Genomic DNA, 24,943 nt, shown 5'->3' with positions numbered 1-24,943 from the left:
AATAGCTTGTCTCCATTGGGGAATTTCCACTCCACTGGGTTAGCTTCTAGATGATGGGCACGTGTACTGTTGTCTGTATTGGCGGCAAACTAGGAATGATTCTACAGCTGGTGAAGTTGCCATGTCCAGTCAATCTCAAAGAGACAGAAGATGATGTGTGCATATAGGAACACATACTGTACCTTTGAACCAGCCAAGATTGCGCTAGACCCCTGCAACTACAAACTCAGTTGAGTCTTGATACTAAGTAGTGAAAATTTCTGCTGTTCTCTAGCCTCTGTCTCATCTCCTTCTCAGCTCCAGTGTTAGTACGTGTTGAAAACTAACCCCAAGAGGAGTAGAGCTTTGTAGCTGAATGTGTTAGTGCTAAGATGTACTGTTTATTTCGGGCTTTTAAGTGTTGCCATCTGTAAAACTGATCAGGACAGCCAAACCTTTGTTTAACATTAATCCTGAGACCTGCATGCTCACTCGCTCTGTGAAGAAGCTGCTGAGGACTTCGCAAGTTGGAAAATATCCAAGACAATCTATATATAGTTAGTAGAGCAGTGTTTCTCAGACTTATCACATAATTGTTCCCTTAAAATACTTCAAAGAGAACTAGGAAAGCTTAGCTAGGTGAGATCTCTTTTGGTAAAATGCAGAACAGTGTTTTACAGGGGGAAATATTTGGATTTTCCCGCCAATTTAAAAAATCTCCGACAAAATTTGAATCTGTATGTTTACTAATGTGTTTTGAATAATTCAGATCTAAGCAGGAAGGTCTGTTAACTGCCTTTCTCCCTACATGTTTTCTGTGAGGACATTTGCATTTGGGACTTAGTAGAGACAGAATTTTCTGTTCAGTGGCCAGTTGTGAAACGGAAGATTGGTGGGGTTATTAGTGTGGGGTTTGGGATTTTTTAAGAAGTTGTGTAGTGAAGAGACTCCTGGTGCAGTGGGATGAGTTTTTGATCTGTTCCTGGTGGAAAGTGCTGAGTCCTTATCTCAAACTTTGTGTACAGTTATCCCAGAAGTGGCAGGCACCTGCTTACACTTGGTGACTACTGGTTCTCCCTGCCTTGTGAGATAAAGCTTTGCTGGTTTTGCTGGAAAGACAGGGGATGGTCTGGTGATAAGGCCTGGAGGACCTGGGTTGTGTTTGTCACACTACACATCCTTTCAGACCAGCCATATAACCCTCCTGGGCAGATAATTATCCTGGCTAAAGTCCTTCCCTCCACACAGGCTTTGACCCTGCTCGGAGACAGGCAGGTTCATGAGGGAATTTCACACCAATGCGTCTTGGTCCAAGTGCTGCACTGTACTAAGCCCGGCTCTGCAGCTTCGGGGTCAGCCTGCCTGCCTGCAGGGTACTTTGAGTTTTCATTGATGTCTTCACATGCTGTTAAATAGCGGCAGGAGGTTCCACCTGTTGGTGTGGAAGACAGGGGTGGTCACTGTGCAGCTTTGTTCTCCTGAAGCTTAAAACAGCTGTAAACCCTGCCTTTGAGGCTGTTTGGTTTTGGCATGGTTCACCAAAGTGATTACTCCTGGGGTTATCTGCTTGGGTTGGGCTTGTGTCCCAGCAAAGGCCAACATCTGCCCAGTTTTTGCATTTGGGTCATGCATGCAGGTGAGCATTGCAGGATTCTTTGTGCTGAGATGCTCTCTGCTTCTTTCCCATCAGTTATGCAGCTGGAAAAGTTGTTGGAAGGGCAGTGGAGGATTGTTGCTGTGCCCGTAACTAGCATCCTCATCGTGAAACAGGTTGCTTCCAGCCGGTGTTAGAACTGACTTTAGTTTTGTCCTTTAAGTTACAGGACAAGACATGCTGGGTAATACTGCAATTGAATAATGGTGTATCCAGCTTTGAAATGTCAGATCTACATTCTAAAACAATTTGTCACTTTCTACAGAACTGAATCTTGCTCTGCCAAAATGTGATCGTAAAAGTGTATCATTACACATTTATTTAAAAAGTTTTGCACATATGTAATGTAAATTTTGTGTGTGTGTGTGTGTGTGTATATATTCACGTGCATACCTTATCCCGAAACATGTATAGTTATGTCATTGGAAAGACATTTTTACTCATTAGTATGTAAATAGCAAATCCTGTTATCATCAAAGATGATACAGTAGGAAAATCCCCTTCATACTAGGCAAGTTGTTAATCTATCACTCATTACTAGTGTGTTTGTTTTGTCATTTAAGAACAACAAAGAAATTTTTACAGTAGTTGTCAGGGGGGTGGAAGGGGAAAGTCTGTAAGGTAGAATATTGTCTTGTGGAACAACTGAAACTTCTGTTTTTATTGATATCTCTTGACTCCAGCAGTAAAATAACTGAGTTTGGGTGCTACCTGTGGAACTTTAGATACTGATCCATTGGTTTGTTTGGGTTTTTTTATTTTTTTAGGCACCAGTGCATATGAATGGAGATTCTGTCCCCCCAGAAGGTACGTTTTTCCCCAAATGCCATACAGTTTCTCTAATAGTTTGCTTTAAAAATTGACTTGAAAACTGTCTTGTTGAAAAAACTGTCTTGTTTTGTGCACATGAGAATGACAATACTTACCTTCTATCAGACTGTAATGCCTGTCCCCAGTTAAATAGAACATGAACAGAAATTCATGGATGGTTTGTGAGAGATTACTTTTGAGTATGAGTGAAAGTGTAGTCCACATCAAAAGATCAGAAGACTAGTTTTTTCTGTCACTTGGCATGGCATTTATCCTTTTTAAAGGAGAAAGGTTGCTTTGCCTTAGTTTTTTTTTTCATTCCTCACAGATGCTAATTAATCAAATAAACAGCTCGTTTTCCTGAAATTGATGTAACCATACTTATTTCACTCAAGTGTAAGTTCCCAAGATAAAATTCTCTCTTCTCACTGTTATGACTATTTTTCATGTGTTTTTCTTCAAGAAATAAGAATACATCCTACATTTTAATTTTAGTTAACTACTTTTAAAAAAAAGAGATTTCTCTGATGGCTGGAGCTATAGAAAGCAGATACGTGCTTTTTGAGATGGAGGGAGTTATGGAAACACTAAGAGAAACTTAGTCATGAGTCAAGTTCCAGATTTTTGCAAAGTAACATCTGTGTAGTCCATGTCATGGGAAAGCAAGCTGCATTCCATTTGCCCTTATATGTCTCAGACCTCTGACAGACAACTGAACATAATCTGCCTGATCTTTGATGTTTTCCAGGGATGGTCACATCAGTGTTATAACTTGATGCAGGATTGTTTCAGCCAAACTGTTACAGTGAACAGAAATTATTCTGAGGCTGTGCTTTACACAAGCTGGGAATAAAGCTCACCCAGAAGTATTATTATGGGAGGGGAGATAGGTGAAAGGGTAGAATGATGCTTTTTTAAGTGTTTGGGTATGTCTAGTTATACAGAACTAATGTCATTCTTATTGTGTTTTTTGTTTTGTTTTAGTTGATTCCTGGCACTTTTATCCCAAGTGATCGTCAAAGTGTTGTGAAGCTGCATCATCAAATCTCAGTCATCCCTTTTTTGAAGACAGGCAAAAGCATTTCTTGTTGGATTCCTATTGAGACAACTTTTCAACTTGTGTAAACCTTCTGTCATGTAAATAAACACTGACATTGTAAAATGAATGTTTCCCTTCTATGTCTTTCTTTGTGCAGGGTGGAGCAGAGGGAAGAGAAGGGCTTGTTTGTTTGTTACTGCATCTCAGAACTTCAGAATTGCTCTTTTCCACTGATGAAGCGTAGTATCAAATAAGAGAGAAAGTGTCTTCAACCTTGTTCTCCAGCTCTTGGAATGATCCAGCCATGAGGTGCATAGAAGACTATTAATTTATATCTTAGGGCTTGCCTGGCCACCCTGACTGTAATCCATTTCAAGTAGACAATAATCTTTATGTAATAGGCTTAGCAGTTTACCATGTTCTTTCATACACGGCTGTGCACCGTTTCCTGAGTTACATCAACTTTGTGCCCAGTTGTCTCTGCATGCCTCATAGAGTTATGAGCAGAGCACACCTGCTTTAAAAAAACAAAACAAATACAGCTTCACTCCAAAGAATAATTCAACTAGGAAGGGCTAATGCCATAACAATTGAAGTAAGGATGCACGTGTGCTCTCTGTGCTACATCCTGTTTTGGTAACTTGTGTGTTTCATCACACAGGAAGGACTTTCTTTCTGGAAAGCTTACATTTTTAGAATTATGTATGCCTGAAGGCTTTTGATAGTTCCTCATTTAGTGAGACAAGATTAATAAAATATAGAGAATTGAGCTTTGTGCTTTTGTGGTAAAAATATCTGCCATTTTTTCTACTGCAGGATTATATCTGGCCTGTCTGTACCCACAGTATTCATTAGAAACAATCAAAAAAAGCCCGCTGTTAAGTAGAAAGAGAAGAAATGATAACATAGACAGACAGCTTTATCCAGCTTGTTACGGAGAGGGAAGGTGGGCGTTGTCTGCTTTGTATGATGACTGAAACAGAAGGTGAATATTGCTGGCACATGATGGAAATGGAAGATAAAGGACTGAAAAGGTTAGGCTGTGTCTTGCCATATAGACCAACTTTTCCTTACAAAGAGTAAGTTATCAGTAACAAAGCTTTCAACTTTGGGAATGTTTCTTTGATTTTTATGAGATTATTTTCCTGGTTTAGAGACTTGACTGTATTGTCCAGTGTATAAGCACCACTTGGGAAATGGTAGTTTGGGCCTCAGCGCTTACGAGCAGCTGGAGTTCTCCCATCTGCGTAAGAGTTTTGCATTGATGTATACACAGAGTTTAGGAGTTTAGGTGAGGTATGAAAAATGCAACATAAACCTCAGATATTGAGGACTTCTTTTTGTTTTAGTCAAGAGATATGTTACATTCAACATACATTTACAGTACGAGTTTTCCATACTTAAGAATTCTAGGTACATGCAGCGTTTTACCTACAGATATAAAGGCCTTTTTTTTTTAATTACAAACATACCCATGCTGAACTATCAAGAGTAGGCCAGAAATTACTTCATTTTTACTTCAAATAATTTTAAGAGTGTTTTTTAATTTATAACTGTATTGATGTCATGTTGTCCTGGTTTTGCTAGGATGGGCTAGCCCAGTGAAACTGTTACACATGTGGTTAGAATTCAGGAGGAGAAATAAATTTCTAGAGCAGATTAATGTTTGTGCAAGAAAACAACAAATAGTACTTAGGAAAACTGAAAATGGAAGTGAATGGAAATGCTCAATCCTACCATAAATTTGAAAATGTTAAAATACTTCATGTAAGTAGAGTGTCTGAACAGGTGACTGTTTTGTCTTCAGACTATTTTCAACACGTGTTTATGTACATTTTCTAAAGATTTTTTTCCCAATTTGGATAAAAAGATGGACCATTATGTGTAACCTTGCTGCTAAAATGTACTGAATGCTCCTGATCTGGATTTCAGAAATGAAGCGTAATGAAGTGGCTGTGGAGAAAATGTCTGCTAATAAGAGGATTAGGGGGATGGGACAGAGAAACTAGAATATATATTTCAGATCACCTTGGGAAAAACGAGTCTGTGCAATAAACATTTTTAATGTTGTGTTGGCTTTTTTAGCAGGCTAGGTCTTCTGTCTGTCTATATTTATATGCCTATATTGTTGTACTTGTTTTCATTGTAGTGGGAAGCTTAGTGTAGCAGTGTCCACTTCTCCATAGTTTTGTGAAAAGAATTTTTTCATATCTGATACTAATATCTCCTGGGAAAATGTCTTGAAAAGAAATATATATTATTTTTTTTTCCACTCCAGGAAGTAAATCCATCTTAACTCTATTTTTTGTGTTGAATATATAATACACATATGTGTATATTTCTTTCAAGGATAACTTTTCATCTCAATTTCCTCTCTTTGTCTGTTTTGGAGAGAAAGGATTTTCTTTTCCACCCCCTACACTATTATGATTGTGGATGTTCTTTTTACATATGAAAATCATTAGCTGCTGCTCAGAGTGGTACCTTTCATTGACATGGAGTCCATACTTCAGTCCCTGCAGTCAGAAATGGGGTTTGAGTTTTACTTATGTGGAAATAACATTCATTATTCTTTAAAGCATGAAAATAAAAGGATTGTGAAAATAGTATGCTATTGTCACTGTTAGGATGTTATTTTCACACTGTTGGTAACAACAGACATCCTCTGAAAACCCCCCCAAAATTAGAAAGTAATTCTGAAGTGTGTTTGGGAGCATTCCTCATAGGTGTTATGCAAGGAGAGAGCCTTACCATAACTTGCCTGTGGTTGCCGCTTGCATTAACACTTGAGAGCTGTGGCGTGCAGCAATCCTAAACCGACGAAAGCATTATTTGATCCTTCTCTTTGCTTTTGCTGGGATTGAATCTTTTTAATGCGTTGTGGTTCAGTTTTAGGCCAGTTAAAAGGCAAAGCAATGTTAAGTCAGTAGGGTGCAAATTTATTTTCTTTTTCCTGGCCTTACTGTAAGGTGATTTCTCACCAGGTTTGATAACCTCCTGAGGACAAGAGATCTGGGATTTAGAGAACAGAGATGAAAAATTAGCTGGAAGAGAATAGAAAGAATGGAAGCCAGATCTAGGAGGTTTAGGCAAATAAAAGTAATGAATAGAACATTAAATAGGTGTGACTGAACTGCTTTAAAACAATTTTGCCTAGATATTGCAGCAATGTGTAACAGTGCCAATTTCATGTGACTGGAGAGGTCAATAGGATGCATTTGCCAAGGAAGAAGAATATTTACCTACCATACAGAAGTTGAAATTGTATCCCCCAAGTGCGTGGAAGTAGTACTTTAAATCTTTGGTCTCCTGGGTGGAGGAAAACAATGGAAGGCAGAGGCTGTATTTATTGTTGAGCTGACTTTCTGTGAGTCTTTTAGGTTGTGCAGAAATGACCTGGGTGGTCAGCAAACCTTGACTGACTGATCCACCCACAGCCTTTGCTTTCTCACAGCTTTCTGTTGTGTGCAGCGGGATGCTGGATGTGTGGAGTGCTCTGTTCCTCAATCTACAGGTGGGGTCTAGAAGGTAGACCAAAAAAAAAAGCCAAGCTCACTTCAGTAGATTGTCACTTTGTGATTATTTGTTGGCTTTGGCAGATTAATTCATTGCTAATTCTTGTGGCAGAAGCTTTTAAGTGTTCTGGAGCTATGGGCAGAATTCAGATGGTGCCACATGTTTTCTCTCATTATTGGTCTGATAAGTTAAAAGTGAATCAATCTTATCAGTGGTTCAGTATGCTAAGTCCGAAGTAAGGTTTTTGTTGATGATTTGGTCTGCTGTAAGCATCAAAAAAAGGTTTGCCTTTGTAAGGGAAAATGCAGAAGCCAAACAGAATTGCACTTTTCCATGCATGAAGAGTATGCCTCATATGCCAGAACACTGCTGCCTGTTACCTTTTTCCATTAGAACATACTCATAAAGTTTCTAAGATTCTTCACAGATGTCTCTAAGTTTAATACTAACTTTGTTTATTATCTTTGGAAGAATAATGCTTGCATTACCCAGGTATTACAGCACATATGCAAATTCACGTGTTCAGGTGTAGTCCTTGGGGTTTGCCTCTGTGACTGTATGAATGCTTGCCTCGAAATTAAGGGGTTTTTTTCAGACCTGAAGATCTAATTTTGTGTGCAGTGTTAAGTGCTGATAGGTCAGTGGATGGTCCTGCAGCGCTTCTCTTCCAGGACAAAGGAAGTGTAGTCACTGAAATGGCTGCACTTGGTAGCTGTTACCAGCTTTATGCTCATTTATTGGTACATGTGTCAGAACAGTGATACTGGAATGTTCTGAAACTGGTTTATCTACTCTGTATATCTGACTGCTGTCTGCTGCTATTATATCAACTACAGGTTTGGGGGTTTTCTGAAGCATTTTGTATTTCACATTTTAAATATGCTGAAGAGTAAAACAACATCTACCTGGTGTCAAAAGCCCTGGGGTGGAATACAAAGAATTAACTTTAAATTCTGCTTTTCCGTGGTGTATCTTATGGGCTTGGGCAGACCACATAATCTTTATCCTATTGATAAAATGGGTGGAGAAGTTTCTTCTGTGAGTGGTCTGATTTCTACCAACAGAGACCTGCCACTTCCCCAACATTGAGAGGGGAGCTCTCAGTGTCTAAGAAAACACAGGATACATTCGGCTTTGTTTACAGTGAGAAGGTGAGCTATGCTGACAGGCTTTCTGAGGGACTTGAATGAAGATGCAGTCCTTGCTAGTCAGACTGATCTGCTTGAGGGTTGTCTGATGGTGTAATTATCTTAAGAGCATCAATGGTGGTGAAAGTTCAAGGTGTAAATTGTCATCTTCATCCTTGTGAGTTCTGCAGGAAACTAGACTCGGTTCTTAAGCAGGTCTTTAAGTCCCCTAATGGCCTATATATGTGATGTTTCTGGAGTGCAGAAAAGCCAATTTCAAAATGTAACTCGTGACCACCTGGGAGTTCTGAGCATTTTAACTCTAAATTATAGGAGGCCTGGGAACAAAGCTGGTTTCAGAGTCAAAGTGAAAATATCCTGCTAGTTCCTGCTATTTAGAGTAAAGACCTGCTACCCTGCTACAGTGTAAAAAATCACATCTAGCTGAGCAGCATTTGGCAGCCTGCTCTCCCTTGGGAGCTGGGATGAGAGGGAGGGCACAGTCAGGAGGGACAAAGTTCTGATGGAGCTGTTCATTGAAATTTACTTCTTGCTTCATTATTGCCTTGCTTTAACTAGATTATTTATTCCTCATATATGATAATTTGGGAATCAATTTAGGAATTCCCAGCCCCTTACTTGGGCAGTTTTCTGACTTGGACAAGCCACATAAACCTCTCTCTCTCTTTTTATGTCTATAAATAGGGACAGTATCTGTTTATGCTACAGTAATGTTGTGGGCATTAGTTGCTTAAAAACTTCAAACATCAAAGAAGCCTTATTACTAACAGATGTCTCCCTGACCCTACAGGTTGTCAGCACAGAGTTCCTAAGTGTTCAAACAAGAAGAGTTTTGGAATCTCTGTTAAATAACATTTCTGTAGCTGTGTGTGTGGAAGGGAAATCCTGCAAGAGAAAAAGAGTGGGGCTAAGGGCAGGGCAGCTGAGCAAGGGTCATTGTGAAGTGTATATGAAAAGAACGTTGTAGCTTGTTGTACAGCTAACTGGGAGAATGAGAACAAGGGGACCCAAATGAGGAAGAGGGAAATGGCATCTCCTATTCTAATACGAGAAGAGAGTTGAGGTTCATGTTTCTGTGGACCTAAGTGTCATCAGAACATCTTTGTCTGTTATCTACAAATGATGTGCAGGTGTTGCTCCCTGATTATGATAATCTGCTTTGTAAAAGTAGCTCTCTGATTCACTTAGCGCTTTATCTTGAACTGGAATGGTTTGTGGGACCTCCAACTGAAATGCAAATTAGCCTTAGATGTCTCTTTTCAATTCACACTTCGTGGAAGAAGTGACACAATTCTTGAAAATATCATAATGATGTTTCTGTGACGTGCAAGCTCTTTAGTATATACGTAGTATAGCTAATCTGAATCATACCAATATGCTTATGGTCTGCCTGAAAGTGTAATGCATGCAAGTTGCACAGCATGTGATATTTTTTCACTGCATGTGTGATCTGGTGATCTCACGTAAAAACAAAAGTTATTTCTTCAGAGAAGGGAGAAAAATGGAGGGGGAAGTGCCTTTTACCAGGAAGGGACCAAGTGAGCTGTAGCAGTGAATGAACATATGCTCACCAGCTCCTAAAACTTCAGGGATTTTTTTTTTTTCCTTTTGACTTAAAAGCCTAATCCCTTTCTAAATATAGATTTATTAAAATAAGTTTAGCAAAAATTGTTTCTTTATGATGATTGGTTGCATAGTGAATAGAGGTTGCTGACTCATTTCCAGTTCTCTTCTTTAATAATCGGTTTTTGCTTTCTGAATGTTCAAATTGTAAATTTTCCTATTTGAAAACACCTATTTTTAAATTCTTCATTTTGAAACATGTTGCACTGAAGTCTTCTGGCCCATCAAATGATACAGAGTATCCATAAAAATGAAATGTTCATTCCATAGAACCACTAGAAAGCGATCTTTTTCTGATTTTGAAGATGCTATTTTCCAGAATATGAATAATGAAAAAGACGTAATTTTGCAGCCATAACCATTTTCTACATCTATTAGAACTTACTGTAATCATGATCAGAGGCCATTGTAGTAGGTATGTAGAAGTATACATAGCACCTCAAAGAGCTAATATTCTAAGTAGACAAGACAGATAGAGATGGGGTAAGAATTAAATGCTATTCCTGTTCTGCTACTGAGTGAACCTGAGGAGCAGTGAACGTTAGTGGGTTACTCATGGGCAGTGGCTGATACATGAAGGAGGTGAACTATTCAGATTTACCCTGACCCCTCAACCTCTGTACTGTAATAGCATGGTGTTACTTTTTGACAATTATATATTATATGCAGCAATAGTGGCTGTTTGTAACACAAAACAGTCACATAAGCAGGACTAAAGTTTAAGTGATAAATTTAGTGTACCCTAAATAGTAAAAAATGGAGGATATTGGGACCTTAGATTCACGCTGTTGTATCTTAATGTCTCACTGGTCTATGTACTGCATGTTGGTAAAGTCTAGAAAAGGAAGCCTTGTATTCACAAAGGAGATAAAAGTAAACAAAGTGTAACTCACCTTGAGGAAGTACTTTTCTGTGGACTAAAACCTATCTATTGTGTCCTTTTGCCAGCTGAATCCCAGAGCTTCCATGAACAACACCAGCCAACACATATTTCTGTTGCGAAAAGTTACTGCCTCCCAGGAGTTAAGCTCCTGTCACCTGAATTGTTTTAACAGACCCTGGCATTTGGAGATTACTGACCTACACTGTGTTACTGTAAAACTTTCACTGCGTTGACAGAGAACTGTCACCTCACAGCTGGTGCCAGGGGTAGGAAGTTAAACGTCTGCACCTAATGCAGACCTACTGAGGTCTTGCCTTTCTCCTTACTTCCAATCTTGTCATGTTGATGAAAATGAAAGCTAGAGGCAGTTCCTTTGGCAGGGGGACTGAAAATGTTAGTGTGTTGGAACTGTAACCATTTAAGTTGAACTATTCATACAGACCCACTAATTAACTATATTTGTTAGTAGTTTTCCATTAATAAGAAATTCTGGTGTAGGAGTCTGTGCATTTCGCTTTTTGTTCAAGCTGATGGTGTTTGTTTCAGTAGAAGAATGGCGTTTGGACCATATGCTCAAATGTTAACGTGTTTAATGCCAGCAGCAGAATATTTACATTAAAGGATGTGGAGCCAAGTTAAACTCAATTGCAACTTTATTAACCGGATTACAGTATTATCAGCAAAAAACAGCTGTGATAATCAATTGGGTGATATCTTGCTTTTATTCAATCTTTAATTTTCTGAACAGGCTCAGGCAGATCTGCCCTTGTTGGAAGCTGTGCTCTGATTACCATCGTAAGCCCTAGTGCAGCAGGGTAGGGGGTGTTCCAAGAGGCATTCTGCTTGGACCTGAAACCCTTGAGAGGGAGGGATAGGAAGGTAAGCATATCCAGGGTTTTATTCCATACTCCCTCCCTCTTGTCAGGGGTCTAGAAAATGTTAGGTGCTTTCTTTTGACAATGCACAATTTAGCTATATTAAATTAAGCAGTAGTTCTGGATGAGAGATTTTACAGGGAAGACTGAGGCAGTGGAATAGATTGTCCCCAGAAGGCTGTGGATGCATAATATCTAACTGTAGCAAATGCCTCATGAGGTTTCCACCTCTCAGATCAGGCTTGCAAATATTTACAGTTTTGACTGTATAACTGAACCAAGGGCATTTTGATAGAAATGGCTAACTAGACTAACCGAGTCAGCAGATTTGAGGAAGTAGTAACTGAGCAAGGCCTGGCATGAACGGTTCGTGATGGACGGCTCTTCTGCTCCGTTGCAGCCAGGGGAAATGGTCTGTTTCCTAGATGGTGTCAGAACTGGGACTGCAATGCTGGAATAAAATGTCTGTGCTTTGTTTTAAATAGTAATGGGCAGGTTGTTGCCTAGTGGAGCCACAGCTAGTGGTAGGATGATGTGACCATGAAGCTTAGAATTTGAATAAGCATTCAGCCTTCAAAAAAACCCCAAACCAAACAACCAAACCCCTATCAACAGCTTCAGACCCTGGATGTTCGTCATGCCTGTTTGGAAAGAGGATGACAAAAGTCTTTCTTTTTACAGTTCCCCTTTCCATCCAAAAAAAGAGAACCGTCTGAGGAGCACAGAAAGGAGAAGTTCAACGACACTTTTATGGTTTGTTTCTTGGCAAACACTAGGCCACTTTTTTCTTCCTTTTTTTCCCTTCTTTCTTTTTTCCCCCCTCCCCTTTCCCCTTCCAAAGTTGTTAATTGTAGTTAGGCCCATTCTTAGATGATCTTGGAGAGGACTGACAGGGGGTTAACATCATAGTATGATCCAGCCACAAGTGATTTTTGCAGAAAATGGATCTTCTGCATCCAATGTGTGTTTTGTATGCAATATGTCTGCCCTCAGAGGGGCTCTGCCTCTTTGTTGAAGCAAGAAGGCAGCAGGAGGGGTGCTGAGGAACTTACGTGGCATTAGGCAGCAATAGATACTATAGACAGTTTTCTCTTTTCATGTTTCTGAGGCTGGGGATGGTGAGTGTTCAGGCAAGGTGAGGGCTTGTGCACTTATTTTTGGAGAGCACAGATTTGTAGGAGGGAGTGTTGGAACTGGAATTGTCTGGGTGCTCAAGGTGAGAGGAGGCAATACATACTGGAGGTGATACATATGAAAATGAGAGAGATTAGGGTTCTAAGATGATACTGGAGATGAAAGAAATAAGAGGGGTTTTTTTAAGGGATCTTTTTCCCACCTTTTATGTTAGTGCTCTAATATTATACCTGTAAGTGGGAGCAAATGAAAGAGACTCTTACCCGTGTTTGTTTCTCAGTGCTCATCAGCTTTTGTGTGTGTGTGACACACACTTTGACCACAGCAGCTTGTTTCTCATTCTGCAAATATGGTCAGACTGCTGATGCTTAGAAAGGGATTATACAGATGGTAGCCTCAACTTCCCCACTTATTTTAGGCCCCTACCACTTCTGGAAGGGGATGAGCTTAGAGGGAACAGTTGATTCACTCACTCACAGCCATCAAGCTCTCAAGCCATCTTGCATTATTTTCCTAGTTACTGTGTCTTCTCAAGAGAAGATCCTGTACGATGCAGGCACTTACCCAAGAAGGAAAAGAGTAGCTGGAAATGTCAGGAGGAATGGAAGGAGTACTTCCATGTTTGCAGGAAGTTTTCAAATTTTTTTTAATGTGGCTTCCCCCCCCCCTCCCCTGTATTCAGTGACTTTGTTCAATTCCTTGTAACAAGTTAGAACAGACAATGTTTTTTTCATTAAGGTGATTGCATGTGGGGGTTGGTAGGAAAGCAGGTGGTGCAGGCAAATGAAAAGAAGCTCAGACCTTAAGGAAACATGTTTGAGGGAGGGAGCTGTATAAAGATTAAGTTAAAATGAAAATGTTATCCAAAACAAACAGTGAGCTTTAAGTTTAAGTTAATTTTTCCTCTTGAAATAGTTGGGAAACTCTGTTGCATTCCAGATCCCAAGTTTAAAGTGCAGGCATGCTTTGTGAAACTGAAGACGTGTTACAGATGTCGATTTCTATACGTGAGTTAGTGGTTATGGCAAGTGGCAGATTTACAGCATCAGGACTTTCAAGTTTTATTGCAGACTGAGTCACTTAGTGACCTTTGGGTGGCTCTTGGTTAAAAACCTACATGTGGAGCTTGATCCGGAGCAGCGAGGAATGGCTGCAGCTTCCCCGGGCTTCCCTTGAGCTTGGCCAAGGTGGGCGCAGAGGGGCAGGAGGAGCCATCCCCGCAGGCTGCCCTGTACCGCCCGGCGCCCCGCACTTCTGCCTGCCATCAGCAGGGGTAGCTAAGCTGCTGCCTTCTCTGGCAATCCTCTTCCTTCTCCTTCCTCGCTCTCCCTTGCCTGGCAGAAGGGGCCAAGGGAGTAACCGCAGAGCTTCTCCCCCTCGCTGCCTGGGCTGGGACGGGGACAGGAAAGGGGAAGTGTTGCAGTGTGTCAGCTCAGAGGGCTGCTTTCCTGGAAGCATGCTTCTTCCTACGGAGGTGTGCTGAGAGATGGAAGTTACTGTCACTGCTATTTCTTCCCCTCCCTAATGCAAGACTTTTGTCTTGCAAGTTGAATGTCTTGAAGTTTGCTTTCTTGACATTGAAGTGAGTGTGTAACAATGTTTCAATACCCTGAGTGGAAAAATGCCATTTGAATCTCTAGGAGACTTACAGGAGGTGAGGGAAGAGAGAAGGTAAAATGAGGAGAAATGACCGCTTCATCCAGTTTGGCTTCCGAGTTAATGCCACATGGCAGTCAGATGACTAAGCAGAGCGGCACGGCTGCGTGGTCACATTATCCACATCCTCACTGACACAGTAGTTTGTTGGTTACTTCAGAAGGACAAGTGAGGGGAAGGGGAAGGCAGAGACTGCTGGGACCCACTGTCATGTGTCACAAGAGAGTCTCTGGAGCTGTGCTTCACGTGGGGACATGTGAAAATAGTCAACAGTGAAATATCTTTGTGTGCAGAGCCCAGTTCTATGAAAAACCAGGCATAGAGGGCAAAGCAGTGCAAAGAATTCTTGTGCAGATGAATAAATGCCCAAAGATCACTAATTTCCACGTTCAGCATTGGCTTTTTCATATAAAGAGAGGTGTTGGCAGGTCCAGAGCTGCTGGCAGGCACAGGAAGAAGCGTTCAGCTGCATGGGCAGTATTTACTGTCCCCATTTCCTCCAGAGAAACAGCTGTAGGTGGGTCTGGCTTTAGCACATAGCACATCGAACTAGCTTTGCACATCATGCATGGTGTGCATACCGCAGTTTGGGAAGTCCTGACCTAGATGAAGGGAAGCCAGGGAATTACTGCTTTCAGCCTGTTTGAAACTATAGTGCCCAGAAGTGAATGCTGCTTCTAAAAGTTGTTACCAGTGAGATGCAGTGAGCTGCTGGTGGTGTTACTTCTCTGATTATCAGCAGAATTGCTGATTTAGACTCATTATTTGTATTCTCTAAACTTAGTCCAACACTGGATGTAAAAATCACGTAGAGGAGGGAAAAGCAGACAGGGAGGTGGCTAATTTAGTTCTGTTGCTGTAATCCTTTGGCTTCATGAAACGTATCAGAAAAGGATGGGAGAGGCATGTGTGTGGCTGGATGTGGTGATGGAGCGGTTCCTGGAGAAAGTGTGTGAATCTGGAACCTCTGGAGTCATTGAGAACAACAGCTTCACTTCCCATAATTACAAGGAGAGAGGAAACTGGAATAAGGGGCCAGAGCATGGCTAAAGACGAGTCCATCTTTTATGAGGCAGAGAGTATCCTAAAGGGATGAGGAGGTTGGGTTGACAGGAGGGCAGGATGCTGACCTATGATGTTAGGGGTGGCCACAGCTGCTCCTGTGAAGGGCAGGAGAAGTGAGAGGCTCTTCACTACTGGCTACATAGTCTTTCTCTGCCATGCTGGAAATACTCCTAGACTTCAGTACCTTATGTTGAATGTATCTAGAACAGCCTTGGATGTTTCATGAGGCTGTTAAGATGTGCCTGCTCTACTGTTTTTTCATTAGACTGCTATGTTTTGGTAAAAGAAGAGTGGGATTATATGAATTTGAGACATCTCGAACAAGTTGGTTGTGAGCTCTGCAGTTTTTTCTTCTTTGTTTAAAAAAAAAAAAAAATTAAACAAACCAGCCCAAAACACACACACACACACACACACACACACACACACACACACAAAGAAAACAAAGGTTACTTTTTTCATTGGGGAATTTTGAAATATTCAAACTAAGCAGCTGTTTTTTCAGCTGTTGCAGGTATTAAACAACAGCAAGAAAATCCTCCGCTCTGACCTGTCACAGGAAATAATCCTTTCTTGATCATGGTGAACAGCTGGGTTCATTGCTTCTCCTGCAGTCGTAATCTTCAACTCCTCGACTTGTTACCTGCAAAACGGCTTGTCAAAAAATTAAGCTAACAGTATTAAAAATGAAATAATGAAATTGCAGATGTTTAAGTGCATCCTTGGGATTCATATATTATGGGAGCCACAGTGAGCTGCTGTTAGGAATGAGTTGGGTGTTTGGAAGTGACCTACTTTGTTGATACTTTTCCTTTTTTAAAAATGCTAGATGCTTTTGACCATTCTCCCCACTGCAATGCAAGTGACCGCCTAATAACACCACTTCACTTTTGTTGCTTTTTTTTTGATAATAAATAACATTTACTTTTCAATGGTGATACTTCAATGATGCAAATCAAATTCTAACTAATAGCTTTTTTCAGACCCCATAACTCTGCAGTGTAACTTGTTCTTGAGTAAACAGGTCAGGGGAAAAGCAACAATGACAAGGGTGGGCAGATGCATTTTTGGATCCTCTGTTTAATTACATGTATGCTGTGTAATCACTTAAAAAAAAAAAAAAAACAAAAAAAACCAAAACAATAAACCCCCACCAAAAACTGGGCCTGTATAAATGTTAAGAAATGGAAATCATGATTGGAATTGCTGTTTTGTGATGCTATTGTCAATAAAGGGGCTGTTGCCCATTTACTTCACTTAACAAATATCAGTGGAACCAGTCCTGAAAAATTTTACTCTGAGAGTATCCTGTAGGCTTCCTTTACTTGGAAACCAACATGTTTATTTCTGGCTCGAATCTGCTTATTGTTTAGATTAAAATCTGGTTTGCATGGTCAACATAGTTGAAAGCAAGCAGATTGCCTTCTGACTCCTACATTAGCAACACAAGAATAATTGGAATCACAAATAAAAAGGCAGGAAATAACATGCTTTACTTGAAAAAGAACACACAACTGTAATGTTCAGAGATTTTTAAGGTTAACGGTTACTTTCCCTTCTCTTTCTCCTGCTTTCAAATCAAAATAGAACCATACACCTGAAAACCACCAAAAACTTAGGAACAAGCAAACTACCCTGAAAATGAGAAGCAGGCAGCTGTGATCTGTAATTGCTGGGACAAATAAAAATTGGCTTTTGCAGTGTCATTTCTAGGATCATATTTGAGATGGGAACTGTGACTGAATTGTTGCTGCATTACAGAAATAAAAGCACAGGAACACCCTGAGGCAGAGTTGCCGGACCAGAAACCCAGTGCACTGCAGATATGTTTAAATTCTGTATGTGGCAATACAAAGTAACTTCTGGAGGATGTCTGTACTCTCACATGTACACTAGCCAAGGCCATTTCAGCTGGCTGGTTGCATGGGATGAAAGTCTGGAAGATAATATGAGGAGAAGCGGAGACAGCAGAGTTGGAAAGAGAGTAGTGCTTTGCAAGCTCCTGTATACATTGAGAGAAGTGTGATAACAATAGCCAAAAAAGATGCATTTTAACAGAGAAGACCAGATGTTCTCCACACCATTCTTGTCCCTTGCCTTTACCATCATTTTGATATTTTAAGTTTTTATAAAGATAATTAGGATGTAAGAGCATAAGACACCTTAAAGAGTCAGTAGGTGGATACCAGTTCTTTGAAGATAAGCACGGTCTGTCTCAGAGGGCTTGTTGATTATCCAACAGCAATTTGATCTCGTGCTCTGTTGGTTCAGTGATTTGACACACAGTGTTGGCATTGTTATGTAGGGCGTTTTATGTAAAACAGTATGAGCTGGTTTATCCTGTTTAGAGTGTAAGCTAGTTCTCCCATTCCTGCCCCTGAATCTAACAATTTCATTACAGCGAATGCTTTCCTTATTTGTCTCTGAACTCTTAACTATGATCACAAACAAAACAGCTATGACCTCTGTCTTTGACGTGAGGTTGTCAGACTTTTCTTAATATAAGGTAGGGCATACTGCCTTGCCTTGCTTTGGATAGCTGTTCCCCTTTATCTTTGGAAATGCTTTTTTTTTAAAAAAAAAAAAAAAGGATGGTGGTATCTGAAGAACTTTCATAATATCAGTGTTTCTCAGGCTACAGTACTGGGTTGCTGGTCATCTATAAAACATGGAACATTATACAAAGGGAGGACGGAAAGTAAAATGCTCAAACTGTACTATGTGTGTGCTCTCACATATGTCAGCGAATCAACAAAGTGGGAGGAAATGGGCAAATAAAAATAGCAGACTTACAGAGTTTTAGCCTTATTTTTTCTTGGGAAATTTTAATAAGTAACAGGGCAACAAACATGGCCTTGGATATTGCTTGTTAATTTCCTGCAGGGGCAGATAGTCCTTTCATTTATTTCTCCGTTGTTGGGAAGCGTTGCACTTGGGCTCTGTTCTGGTGGATCTGGCTATCCCAGACAAGAGATGCCATCTCTCCCACCTCTGATCTGGAGCATTGGTGTCGCAGGCACTGGTCTGCAAGAAGAACTAGTACACCTCCTGTCACAGCCAATTCATCATCATCTGGACTTGGAAACTGTTCCTAGTTTTTCATATGTAATCTTCAGACACAGACAGTCCTGCTATTGCCGTTCTCAGAAACGCCTCCCTTTCCTTCAGGCCTAAGTGGTGTGGCACATCCATCTCGCCTGAGCCACAAGACAGGTCACTTTACCTGCAGAGTTCCAGGCAGCTTTCAGAGGAGTCTTTTTACATGATGGCTCAGAGGTTAGAGTGTTCGGGTCTCCAGTTTCTGAGGAAATTCATCCCTTGCGAAACTGAACAGATGGATCTGAGTCCCAGCAAGTAGACAGGGAACTGTGTTTAATTCCCACATCTTGAATGAGTGCTCTAACCACTAAGGAAGGGCAAGCAAACTGCTGCTTCCTCTGGCCACGCTGTGTAGTAAACCTGTTGCCCTTCCTCATGAGCTCCAAGGGGTAAGCAGGGCAGAGCTCAGCATCCTGAACTGCAAATGAAAAGAAAGGCATCCTATTGTCCTGCATGTAGAGCCTGAGCCCCCAGGAGAGGTGGGTTTAAGGAGCTTCTCTCTCCTGGGTGCTCCCTGGTGTTGGTTCAACCGGCTTATTGTGCAGTGAGCTGTTTGGCGTGGATCACACTCTGAAGCATCGAGGCCTTTCCTACACATTGCACAGGGAACATACATGCTGAAATCACAACTGTTGCTTCTGCTGCAAAATCTAGAGACTAAAATAGTTAAGTGCTTTTGTGGAGCACTGCTGTGCCAAAAACAGAGGCCCACAAATCAATTAATAGTTTGTTCCTTAGGGACCATTAACACCACAACACTCTTGAAGAGTAGTATGTGCTCATACAAAGAAAAAGTAGCATTTGATACTACTTTCTTCCCAAACCCTCCTCCCAGCAGTCTGCCTATGAAATATAAATTAACCCCCTTCCCCCAATAACTACACAATTTTGACAGTTGAAACAGAATTAAAGGAGCTCACAGAGAGCCAGACCCCGTGTCCCACCTGCACTGCAGGCTGCTGTCAGAGCACCTGTCAGTCGTGATTTGCATCTGCATGAGGGTTTCTTTCCTGAGAGGAAACAAAACAAAAAGCAGGCTTCCTTCCAGCCTGCTGCCCTGATAAAGCTTATCAGTCACAGTGACAGCAAAGGCATAGCGAGGATAGGCTTATAACACTTGTGTCGCTTTGCTCTTAGAAACAGCACTGAAAATTCATTCCTTGCATCTTCTTGCACTTCTGCTGCTGGTGGGACATCTACCAGCAGTTAAAAAAAAAATAATCCAGCTGTCACATATGCAAAGCCCACAATGATATTTCTGTGGACCTAACAATCAATTTCTCAGTGTCCTGCTTGTATATAAAATACATAATAAAATATTTGTACAAGAAAAGAAACAGTCCAGTTTCTCTAGAAAGCTCTAAGCTGCCTGCCATGGTCTGACACACAGGATCTTGGTGACCTATGTTTTGCCATAATTCAAGAACGGATGGCATCTTTCTCTTGAATAAGCAGCGTGATTAGCATGAGAAATAAGAAAAAACCACCTTTCCAAATGGCTGGTATAATGCATTGGTTTTTTCAAAGCTTGTTCTGGACTTTCAGCCGTGAACTCTGAAGTTTCAGTATCTTGCATTCATTGCTTTGGATGGATGCCTTCTTTCTTTCTAAGCTAAGACCAAGCACTGCGGCAGTTGTAGTTTCAAGATAATAATGTCTTTAGTTAAGTAAACCCACGACTCTGCCATTCTTTAAAATGTAGCTCTAACCCATTTGTTGCAAATTATGGCTTTCTGTGTTTGCACTGCTGTGACTGTGCTGGTTCCTGATGTGGGCTCATTAATAGATTATTTCCTTGTTAGCTGTAGGTAAAGCTTTGACCTAGAGCTGATTAGGGAAAAGAACTTCTGTATCTATTATCTTTTCTCTCTCATAATTAGTATAATTATGCTTCTGTGCCTTAGACAGAAATCTCAGACAGTCTGCTGTGGAGCCACAGAAACCGTCTGGACTGCAGGAATGGAAGTTTGCTGTTGAGCAAGGGACGGCTGGGTTCTGTAGTGTCAGAGACAAGCTGAATTACAGCATCACACAGAAAGTAAGCAAACCAGCGCAGAGAGAGAGCTCCCTTCCTCCTCACCCAGTTAAATCCAATTAACTGGGAGGAATGCAGAAAGCAAGTGCTGTCATTTCTACTCATTTTAAGATAAATTGGCACACCTATGAGACAGAGTCATTTAAGGGCACAGTATTTCAGTTTATAGGTGGGAGTCCCAGGCAGTGTTGAGGAAGAAAGCATCCAAATGAAACCACTCTGGTTTTGACACAGTACTACAGCTTTTCAGTGCTGTGTTCACCTGCTCTCTGTTGATTGTGGGCTGATTTGGAGTGTTTGCAGCTGTGCAGAGTGAATGTGGGACTAATGGGACTAATGCAGCACTGGGCTGGGGGCTGCTCTCCACAGGTGTAGGTGGGGTTTTCCCTTCCCAGGGTGCCCTGGCTGTGGCTGCAGTGCGAAGGCCAGCTGCCTCTGAAGTCAGGTCACAGAACAAAAGCAAAGGAGGGGAGGACTCTTCAAGGTAGATCATAGCAGTCTTTAGAGGGAAACAAGTGAAGGTGAGTTCAGTTTAGTACCTTTGGTTTCCATAAAGTTTCAATGTTTTTTGAATGCAATACTCTGTTCCTGAGATCTCAAATCAGTCTAAAGTTAAGGCTCACTTTAAAAATAGAATGGCTAAACTACTGGTGTGTCTGGAAACCACTGAGCAGCTTAACTGGTAAGAAACCTTGAAGTTAAACCTTGAAGGGGTTAAGTGTATGTTGGAGGGCACTAACAGCTGTCTTTTTGCTGCCTCTTACCCTTCTCGCCATGTTTGCACCTCAGAGTATGTGTTGCTTTTCCTTGTAGTACAGCTGAACTGACAAGATTTAACAGGACTGTTGTTGTTGGTTGCCATCTCGAATATCACTGCTCTGGTACTATGGAAGTGTAATTTCCTTCATAAAATGGCAGCTGTACCTAGACACTTCCCAGCAGGGCTGATACACAAAGCTCGACAGAAGGAGAAAGGAGATCACAGAAGTAGGTAACTGTGGGGGTGCAGCAGGTATAACTTCTTCCTTGGGCTCAGGGCTTGGAGTCCCCACCTTGTGTGTCGCAAGGGTGTTCTCCAGTGAGGTGGGAACAGGTTGTTGTTCAGTGGGAGCAGGCTTCATTCATCCATCCTTTTGAATTACTTTTGCAACCTTTGAGAGTTGTAGTCTGAGTGCCTGTATCTGAAATGGAGAGGGAGGCTCTAGTGTTTCATGCTCTTCTCCATATAATGGTAAATGCATGGGCAGTCCCTGGAAGAGAGGGGAAAGCTCAGCCTCTGGGATAGTGTTAGCTAAGTGTTAGGATGCTTTCTTGGGAACTAAGAATTGTAAATTTGGATCCCTTCCAGAATAGAGGAGGTTTAAGGCCTAATCTCCAACATCTCAGCTAAATGCCAAACTAGTTGTGGTCTGAAAGAAGGTTCTGCTCTAAGAGTAGGACTAGAGGTGCTTATTTTTAATGAGAGGATGTATATCATGAACCAGGGATGCTGCCTCTTGATAAACCCTCGAAGGCCCCAGGCAGGCTGTAGGAGCTTCTGCCAGGGGTCCTGGGCTGTGCCATTTGTCTGCTCCTGCATCTCCTCTTGAGGTACCTGATAGTCCCTGGGCTTTGGATAAGCTCAGTGGTTGTGTTAATGCAGTCCCAAGTTCCACTCAAGGCTTGGTGATCAGTTAAATCCTGAAGTGCTACCTGTGGAACTGCTCGAGTCCCTCTTTGGGCTGAATTCGTTGCTGTTAGCCATCAGCCCTGCCAGGAAAGAAATAACTGAAACGTGTGAAAATACTTTCTGTAATAGAGCACCTGGCAACTGACAAGGGATAGTTCGATTTTTTTTGTTTGCTTGTTTTCATTATATGACTTCTAAAAAAAAAAATTCATTAAATTAAACGATAATCCAGTTATAAATGGCAAAAGCGCTCTGGGTTGCGCTGCTGCATCCTGTGGTGTAACTTATCCGTGTTCTTTCTGTGCCCCACGTGTGATAAAATAACCTGGGAGAGGCTGAGGTGTCTGTAATCCCGTGTCCCTGGCTCCCTGCCCAGAGGTGTTCCATAAGCGAAACCAAAGAGGAGCCATGAGGCGTGTCGCGCGTTATGGTTTGATGTGGCGGGGGAATGAATGTGGGGCGGTGATTACAGCTCTTGGGATGTGCCCTGAGAAAGTAAAAGGCTTGTGTGTGTTATCTATGGAAACAGAACAGGAGTGTTGTGATGTATGGAGGAGTCTGCTCCTGCCTTGAGCCGTTTTCAGGCTGTGATTAAATGTTCTTGCAGCTAATGATTGTCTGATTTTTTTTTTTAATACAGCATTGATAGGACTGTTTTGTTATTGTAATAATTAACACATTTTAGAAGTAACTATGCAGTTGAGCACAAGAGTTTGTATATCTAAAATACGTCAGTGTCTTGGGGCCCAATAAAACAGGTAAAACTTCTTGTCAAGAGGAATGATGCTGTTTAATTCTGAGTTACCAAAGAGAAATTTGAGATAGTAAGTGAAGAAGAAACTGCCTGCATCTGGAAACACTTAAAGCTTCAGCTAGGTTTTTACTAATTTTAACAGTCTGAGTTCTAGGGAAGAAGTGTGAATTGGTTTATTAACTGGCTGTTACTGACCTTTCTCTCTATTTACTTACGTTGCTCATGCTTTCTGTGCACTACAGCAAGAAATCATAGCTTATGCTTTCTTCCCGTGGAGCTTGCAAGCATTTACTTTGCAGTGTGAAACCTCTCCCTTCAGCTGATAAGGAGCAAACTGTGTCAGAAGTGTAGCTGTTCAAACTGAGACACAGCTCCCAATTGTGCTGGCTGGAGGCTGAGGAGCTCTCATTAGCAGTGGTTCAATAGGTCTGTGTTTCAATGGGGACAAGCCCAGTGTGAGCAAGGCTGGCACTGAGCAGGTGGAGGAACTAGATGACCTTAACCTGTTTAGACAACTTACTGACAGTTTACCAACCAAATAAATAAACTCGCATGCTGACTGTATCCAGAATGAGTCAGGTCATTTTACAAGGTGTCTGTTTTGGTTACAGAAGTGTATGTGTTTTCTTCTTGTGAAAGATACTGAAAAAGAGTGAGACTGACTTTCTTCTAATGTGTGTGGAAGTTCTGCCATTTGCTCCTGGGGTTTCCTTGACTGTTTGCTTGCCACCTTAAAGTGTATTACTTTTTTTCTAGACTTTCTGGATATAGTTTTCTTTGTATTAGCAATCCAGTCGTCATACCATCTTCCAGCCTAAGGGAATTAGTCATCCGCAGCTCTTTTCCTTTCTCATTTTCAAGGTACCTTAAAATCAAATATAAAACCCCACAGTCTGGGTGTGGCTCCCATGTGAGAGTACTTGAAGTGACTGGATTAATTTGTTGTTCACTAACTATACTTTGAAAGTATCCAGAGTGTGGGGCTTTAAAGTTTTTGTGCTTCTCTTAGAATGAAAGAGATGCATATCAATGAATTTTGACTTCTGCATAGCATCTTGGGTTAGATCCCATTTGTTGTCACTCTCTGAGGAAAGCCTTTCTATTAATTTTCTTACAGGTTACAACTGTTCTTTTAATCATGTTGGCTTCTGTAGGAATGGAAAACAGGTAATGGAGTTGTTGAGAAGGGAGATAGAGAACTTAAAGAGAGCGAGGGGAATAAAGAGGGACCACAGCTGTGGTTTGTGATCTTCTGGAAACTCTGAGTCACAAGCACCAAGAGCTGCTTCGTTTCAGTGGCTGCAGAAACTGGTAGGATATTCCCTTCCAGAGTCACGTGTGAGCTCCTGTCAATGGCTAAAGTTTTTTCTGGAATTGGTATCTCAGTCGCAACCTGACTTCCTGCAACATTGCAACAGGCACCTGTAAAATTGCATCCACAGCAAGACAGTGTTGCAATCTCTCTCCTCAGACTGTCCTTCCTCTCCTCCCCCCTCTGTATTATGCCAGGGTTATGCTGTTTTTCACTATTTCTGGGTTGTGTTTTGTTTTTGTTTTTTTAAGGAGGAAATTGAATGAAACAAAGCTTTCTCATTTTTCTCTCTCTCAAGCCAGTCTTTCCTCTGTCACATATGATCCATTCAGAAATCCCCAGTCCATGTCTTGCTTTGATTGGGAGCTGTTACAAGATGGTGCTTCTTGTTCAGCATAGCTTGTGTGTGCCTTAGAGTAAAACACGTGTGAGCCTAGCTGGGGCTCTACAAAAATTGCTCAGCTGTTGTACTGCTGACAAACAGGGAAGGGTGAGTGCAGTTCACTCGCTTTTGTGTCATTTCTTACACCTTCATGATTATTCTGTAGCACTCTGCAGAATGGCTGCATTGTCTTGCCTTGAACTTTCCCACAAGTCCTATATCCAGTGTAATCTTAGTGCTTTAAAACTTTATGAATTGCCTTTTGGGAAGGACCTTTGGAGAACTAAGCTGTTGTGAGGGTTTCTTGCAT

At 41.3% G+C, this 24,943-nt stretch overlaps 1 protein-coding gene across 1 annotated transcript in view; it reads left to right on the top strand.

The window, feature by feature from the left end:
• The window catches only part of LOC104523952 (inorganic pyrophosphatase 2, mitochondrial), a 35,563-nt gene extending 31,964 nt beyond the window's left edge, over positions 1-3,599 (top strand). Inside the window, exons 10-11 of the mRNA XM_010166689.2 lie at positions 2,401-2,440; positions 3,428-3,599. Of these exons, the coding sequence (XP_010164991.2) occupies positions 2,401-2,440; positions 3,428-3,456 (69 nt within the window). The 3' untranslated portion in view covers positions 3,457-3,599. The remainder of the gene's footprint in view (positions 1-2,400; positions 2,441-3,427) is intronic.
• Positions 3,600-24,943: the final 21,344 nt, after the last annotated feature.

This window comes from Antrostomus carolinensis, unplaced genomic scaffold (genome assembly GCF_000700745.2).
Source record: "Antrostomus carolinensis isolate BGI_N321 unplaced genomic scaffold, ASM70074v2 scaffold6414, whole genome shotgun sequence".
NCBI lineage: Eukaryota > Metazoa > Chordata > Aves > Caprimulgiformes > Caprimulgidae > Antrostomus > Antrostomus carolinensis.
The sequence above is the reverse complement of the archived record's forward strand: the minus strand, read 5'-3'. Positions and strand labels throughout refer to the sequence as shown.